General features: G+C 52.0%; 1 protein-coding gene across 1 annotated transcript in view; it reads left to right on the top strand.

Annotated features, from left to right (window-relative positions):
- LOC120324506 (collagen alpha-1(XIV) chain-like) overlaps positions 1–5,636 on the top strand; it is a gene marked incomplete at its 3' end in the record, with an annotated part of 8,998 nt that extends 3,362 nt beyond the window's left edge. Inside the window, exons 2-5 of the mRNA XM_039387459.1 lie at positions 290–445; positions 2,295–2,411; positions 4,779–4,925; positions 5,517–5,636. Coding sequence (XP_039243393.1) covers positions 290–445; positions 2,295–2,411; positions 4,779–4,925; positions 5,517–5,636 — 540 coding nt within the window. The remainder of the gene's footprint in view (positions 1–289; positions 446–2,294; positions 2,412–4,778; positions 4,926–5,516) is intronic.
- Positions 5,637–6,325: the final 689 nt, after the last annotated feature.

The following is a 6,325-nucleotide window of genomic DNA, read 5'->3' as shown; positions in this document are numbered from 1 at the left end:
CCTTTTTCTCTTTTTTCCCTTTTTCTCTTTTTTCCCTTTTTCTCTTTTTTCCCTTTTCCTCTTTTTTCCCTTTTCCTCTTTTTTCCCTTTTTCTCTTTTTTCCCTTTTTCTCTTTTTTCCCTTTTTCTCTTTTTTCCCTTTTTCTCTTTTTTCCCTTTTTCTCTTTTTTCCCTTTTTCTCTTTTTTTCCTTTTTCTCTTTTTTTCCTTTTTCTCTTTTTCTCCATATCACAGTCACCACTGCAGGATTCAGGCTAAGCCTCCCCCTCCCCCTTTTCCTTTCCTTTGCAGCCAACAGGCCAGGCCTGACCTACGAGCAGGTCCTTCAGGGCGACATCTCCTCCCACATTCTGGACAACCTGCAGGAGGACAGGGAATACAAGGTCATCCTCTACGCCGTGCACCCCCAGGGGCCCAGCCAGCCCGTGGCCGCCCTGGGCAGGACAGGTAAAGGCATGGAAAAGCCAGGCCTTGGTGCACCTAAACCCGGGTTTAACCCAGGATTGTGTTAAATCCAAGGAATCGCCGGGTTCGAGTTGAAGGAGTTATAAGAGGTGCGATGGAATTGCTTTTATCCCGTGGGTTTTAATGATGGCAAAATGAGAATATTTATGTAAATTAAGAGTTTGTTTTATGTGAATGATCAGACAAAAGAGCTTATTTTATTTATTTATTTATTTATTATATTATTTATTTATTACACAAAATCTACTTTTTAGAGGATAATAGAGGGTAAAAGAGGAACAAAGCACGGCCTCGAGCTGTGCCAGGGCAGGGGCAGGTTGGACATCGGGAAGGAATGTTTTCCATGGAGAGGGATCAGCCATTGGAATGGGCTGCCCAGGGAGGGGGTGGATTCTCCATCCCTGGGGGTGTTTAAGGACAGACTGGATGTGGCACCAGTGCCATGGGCTGGGAACCACGGCGGGGTTGGATCAAGGGTTGGGCTGGATGATCTCGGAGGGCTTTTCCAACCCAGCTGATTCTGGGGTTCTGTGATCTGTGATTAAAACACCATCGTGCTTTTTTGTCAGGACAAAGCCCCCCAAAAACACATTTTTCCTCATCTCTGACACATAACCATGGAATCACAGAACAGTTTGGGTGGGAAAGGACCTTAAAGATCATTTAGTTCCATCCCTACCGTGGGCAGGGACACCTTCCACTAGCCCCAGTTGCTCCAACCTGGCCTTGGACGCTTCTCCCAGGCAGGGATCAGCAAGACAAGAGGGCTCGGTCTTCGGCTCGGTGCCAGGGGAGGTTTAGGTTGGATATCAGGAAGAATTTCTTTGCAGAGAGGGTGCTCAGCCATTGGAATGGGCTGCCCAGGGAAGTGGGGGATTCTCCGTCCCTGGAGGTGTTTAAGGACAGACTGGATGTGACATCAGTGCCATGGGCTGGGAACCACGGCGGGGTTGGATCAAGGGTTGGACTGGAGGATCTCAGAGGGCTTTTCCAACCCAGCTGATTCCGTGATTCCATGATTCTGTGAATCTCCACACATCCACCCCAAGAAGGGTGATGTCAGAAAAACCTGACTGGACTTTTCTGGAATGAATTGACCGACTCCAGACCAGCTCCCAGCTTATCTGTCCCATCAGACTTCCAAAAGCAGGGCGTATGCCTCCAAAAGTCGATGAACCAGGGTGGTTTTGGCATAATTAACGAGGAGACAATTAACGAGGCTCCAACAGTTGATCCTGCACGATGGCTTGGTTGGATTTGAGGTCTTGGCAGGATGGATCTATCCTGGTCTGAGGTCTGGGATCTGCCAGGGCCTTGGTTTGCCCTCACGTTTTGCCCCCACAGGTGAGGTTGGTGCCCGGAGACCTCGGGCCTGGAGCGCTCACAGGTTGGGTTTCCACCTCTCAGGCAGGGCAGGACACCCTGGAAATCCCTCCCACGAAATCATTAAGGTTGGAAAAGCCCTCTGAGATCATGGAATCCAACCGTTCCTCCAGCGCTGCCAAGGCCACCACTGCCCTGTGTCCCTGAGTGCCACATCCACAGGGATTTGAAATCCCACCAGGGATGGGGACTCCACCCCATCCAATGCCTGACCACCCTTTCCATGAGGAAGTCATCCCAAATATCCAATCTAAACCTCCCCTGGCACAACTTGAGGCCGTTTCCCCTCGCCCTGTCCCTCGTTCCCTGGGAGAGGAGCCCGAATCCCACCCGGCTCCTCTTTCCCAGGGATTTCCCTCAGACGGCTGAACTGGTTCTGGTTCTCCCCACCAGAGCCAGCAAAGTCCTCCCTCTGACAAGTGGTTTTTCTTCCCTGTCCTCCTTCCAGTGAAACTCCTGCCTGTGGAAAACCTCTGGCTGCAGAACGAAACCACGGACACGCTCCAGGCGAGGTGGAGCCCGGTCCGGGGAGCGACGGGATACAGGCTCACCTGGACATCAGCAGGTGGGATACAGGGATGGGGATGGATGCAGGGGGTGGAGAAAAGGGAGCTGGGAGGCCTCCAAGGCATTGGAAGCACCAGCACATTCGTTGTCCAGCCGTGGAAAGAGAAAATCAGGATTTTGGGGGTGGAGTTTTCCGCACGCGGGGATCAACCGGCAGCTTCCAACGGAGAGTTCTGCCATGGAATTTGGTGGAAAACGGTCCTGGATGCAACAATTCCTGCTCATAAAGCAGGCTGATGGATCCACAGCCTTGTTCCATGGGATTAGTGTGGGATTTCCCGGAGCTGGGTAGCCTTGGGAAGGGGTTAAAGCTGGGAAAACGCTCCCTCGGGAACTGCACGTCACACGGTGAGCTTTGGGATCACCCCGAGCTTTGGGGTCACCCCTCTTTTTGGAGGACAGACTGGAAGTGCCCGTGGTTATTTCTGTTCTCTCCGTGGCACTAAACTTCCCTTCATCCCCACAATCCTCATTTTTTAGGGAGATTTGGGTGTTTGGAGCCGGATGTGAGTTTGCAGCTGGAGCTTCTTCTCCCCTGCCCTGAACCCAAACGGGTTTTCGGGGTTGTTGTAGAGTCAGAAATTCAGGTTTGGCATTTTTTTGGCCTTGGGAGGTGGAGGGTTTCCCTGGCTCAGGGCTGAGATGGGATGTCAGGACGCCAGGCTTGGAATAACCAGCACATTCCCTCCTGGTTGGGATACGAGGAGACGTCTCCCACAAGGAGAGTTGGGAATGGTTTGGTTGGAGAACGGCTCCAAAAAGGTCACCAGGAGGGGAAAAATCTTTACGGGGAAGACATTAAACTGCTTTTATTGCTTTGCAATCCACTTCCCTCTGGAAAAAAAAGTCATGACACGCCCCAAAATCCAGCTGGTTTCCCAGTCCATGTTTAATATCTCAACTGTGTGCCCAGCCAGGAATATTTTTGGGATAGGGACACCCTCAGATGAAGCAGGAAGGGCACATCCCTTCCAGTCTGGATTTTCTCATTCACCTGGTACCAGTTAATCCCAGTTCCAGGCGTGCTAAAATCCCAAGGGGCAGCCCACTCTGGCCTCTGGATCCTCTTCCCATCCCGGGGCCTTGCATTAGGGATGCAGGGATGTCGGGATCTGGGCACCTTCTGCCCATCCCAAAGCGCTGGAGGGGGTTTAATTTTGTATTTCTTTGATTATTAAGACGGCGATTAAATAAATATAAACGGCCCGAGCTGTGGGAGCGGCTCCAGAGGGAGGTGGGGGAAGGGGGATGGGGCTCAGGGAGCAGAAGACGGGAATGTGGCACCCTCCAGTGTCCGAACTGGAAAAGGCACCTTCCCCGTCCCAAAAATCCCCACATCCCGTTGCCGGCCCCTGGGAAATAGGGATTAGGCTTTAGCTCCTCTCCTGCCGTGCTGGGAGGTTTAACTGAGCCGGGTTTAGGGCCCAACAAGGACTAAATGAAAGGAAAAAACGGGTTTGAGGCATCGTTTGGCTCCGAGGGGGAAAGGCAAGATGATCCCAGCACGGAGTCACCCGGAGCGTGGACCCTCTTTTGGGATGGATCACACCCCCAGATGTACCCATTGGTGGGTTTTATGCGATTTATTCCCTCTATCCCACCTTTGGAAAGAACCTTTTCCTATTTCCTCTTCCCAAGAATCCTTTGGCAAAGAACCTTCTCCTATTTCCTCTTCCCAAGAATCCTTTGGAAAGAACCTTCTCCTATTTCCTCTTCCCAAGAATCCTTTGGCAAAGAACCTTCTCCTGTTTCCTCTTCCCAAGAATCCTTTGGAAAGAACCTTCTCCTATTTCCTCTTCCCAAGAATCCTTTGGCAAAGAACCTTCTCCTATTTCCTCTTCCCAAGAATCCTTTGGCAAAGAACCTTCTCCTATTTCCTCTTCCCAAGAATTCTTTGGCAAAGAACCTTCTCCTGTTTCCTCTTCCCAAGAGTTCTTTGGAAAGAACCTTCTCCCGTTTCCTCTTCCCTTCCCAAGGGAGGTCACCCCAGGACGATGGTCCTCCTGGATCCATCCCAAGGGAACCCAAACCCTTTTCCCTTCCCAGAGGGCAGCATCCAGGGCGTGAACCTCAGCAGCACCTACAGCCACTCCATGATCCAGGGGCTTCATCCCTTGGGAATGTCGAGGGGTTGGTGCTGAGGGGCCACTTGTGGGACCACCCACAGCCCCATTTGTGGGTTTTCCTGGATTTATTCCCTCTATCCTGCAAAGCCCTGACTTGCCTTGATCTGTTGGTGACCAGTGAGGATTCCCTGGATTATTCCTGCCTTCCCTTCCCAAGGGTGGTTCTCTTTGGGGTGATCCCAGCAGGGTGGTCCTCCTGGATCCATCCCAAGGGAACCCAACCCCCTTTCCCTTCCCAGAGGGCAGCATCCAGGACGTGAACCTCAGCAGCACCTACAGCCACTACATGATCCAGGGGCTGCATCCCGGCGTGGAATACACGGTCACCATCAACCCCATCTTCGGGAATGTCGAGGGACCGGTGCGGAGCGGGAACGCGACGACGGGTGAGTGTCCTGCGGGAGGGGTTGGATTGGGATTGGGATCAGGATTGGGATCCAGCTCTCACAGACACACGGGGTGGGGGTCAGGCTGTGCTGGAATTTGCTGCCACCACCCTGCCTGTCTTTTCTTATCCATCCCAGAACTCAGGGAGAGCTTTGTTTGCCACACTGGGGATCTTTTGGGATGCGTTTCCCCGGGATGTGACGACCGGATCTCACCAGGCTTGGAGCCAGGCCCATCCTGGTGCTCCATCCTGTCCTCATCCCATGGCAAAGCCCTTCTGTGGCCTGGGCGGGATTTGGGATCTACAGTTGTTCTCTTGAAGTCCTTCCAGGAGTTTTGGGAGACCATCCCACCCTCTCCTATTTCCTCTTCCCAAGAGTTCTTTGGAAAGAACCTTCTCCTATTTCCTCTTCCCGAGAGTTCTTTGGAAAGAACCTTCTCCTGTTTCCTCTTCCCAAGAATTCTTTGGAAAGAACCTTCTCCTGTTTCCTCTTCCCAAGAGTTCTCTGGCAAAGACCACCCCACCCTGTCCTATTTTTTTGGAAGCTGTTGGGACCTGGATCCAAGGGGATGACTCTTCTCTCCCGCAGTGGCCTCGAGCACCGTCCGGATGCTGAACGTGACTGAGATTTCCACCAACAGCCTCCTGCTCTCCTGGGATTCCGTCGCCGGAGCCACCGGCTACAGAGTGGCTTGGGGTCCTACCCCAGGTAAGATCCATCTCCCTTCCAGCCTGAACCACCTCCAGCTCCTCCTGGAGCACGGGAGAACCTCAGGGATGGTGGAGCAGGGGCAGGTCCAGCTCCTTCACCGCTCTGAACAGCCTCTCCCACAACTTCAGGGCACGAAGTGAAGCCCCAGGTGGGGCTTCCGGGGGCTTTGGCAACTTGACCAGTTAAAATTCCCAAATAAACATCCACGGGAAAACTCTCCTCCCTCGCCCCAGCACACACAGGGCTCTCATGGAATCTCTGAGCTTGGAAAAGATTTCCAAGACTCTTCCCAGACTCTTCAGTCTTTATTCTCTCCTATTTTATTTCATCTTCCCAAGGGTTCTTTGCCAAAGACCGTCCCACCCTACCCTATTTCCTCTTCCCAAGAGTTCTTCAAAAAGAACCTTCTCCTATTTCATTTTCCCAAGAGTTCTTTGGAAAGAACCTTCTCCTATTTCCTCTTCCCAAGAATCCTTTGGCGAAGACCATCCCACCCTCTCCTATTGTATTTCCCCTTCCCAAAAATTAATTGGCAAAGACCATCACACTTTCTCCTATTTTCTCTTCCCAAGAATTCTTTGGCAAAGAACCTTCTCCTGTTCCTCTTCCCAAGGGTTCTTTGGCAAAGACCCTCCCACCTTCTCCTACTGTATTTCCTCTTCCCAAAAATTCATTGCCAAAACCAT

This window comes from Pipra filicauda, unplaced genomic scaffold, assembly GCF_003945595.2.
Source record: "Pipra filicauda isolate LSUMZ 115617 unplaced genomic scaffold, ASM394559v2 scaffold566_size300873_pilon, whole genome shotgun sequence".
Taxonomy (NCBI): Eukaryota; Metazoa; Chordata; class Aves; order Passeriformes; family Pipridae; genus Pipra; species Pipra filicauda.
Note: the sequence above shows the minus strand (reverse complement) of the source record. Positions and strands in the feature narration are given on the sequence as shown.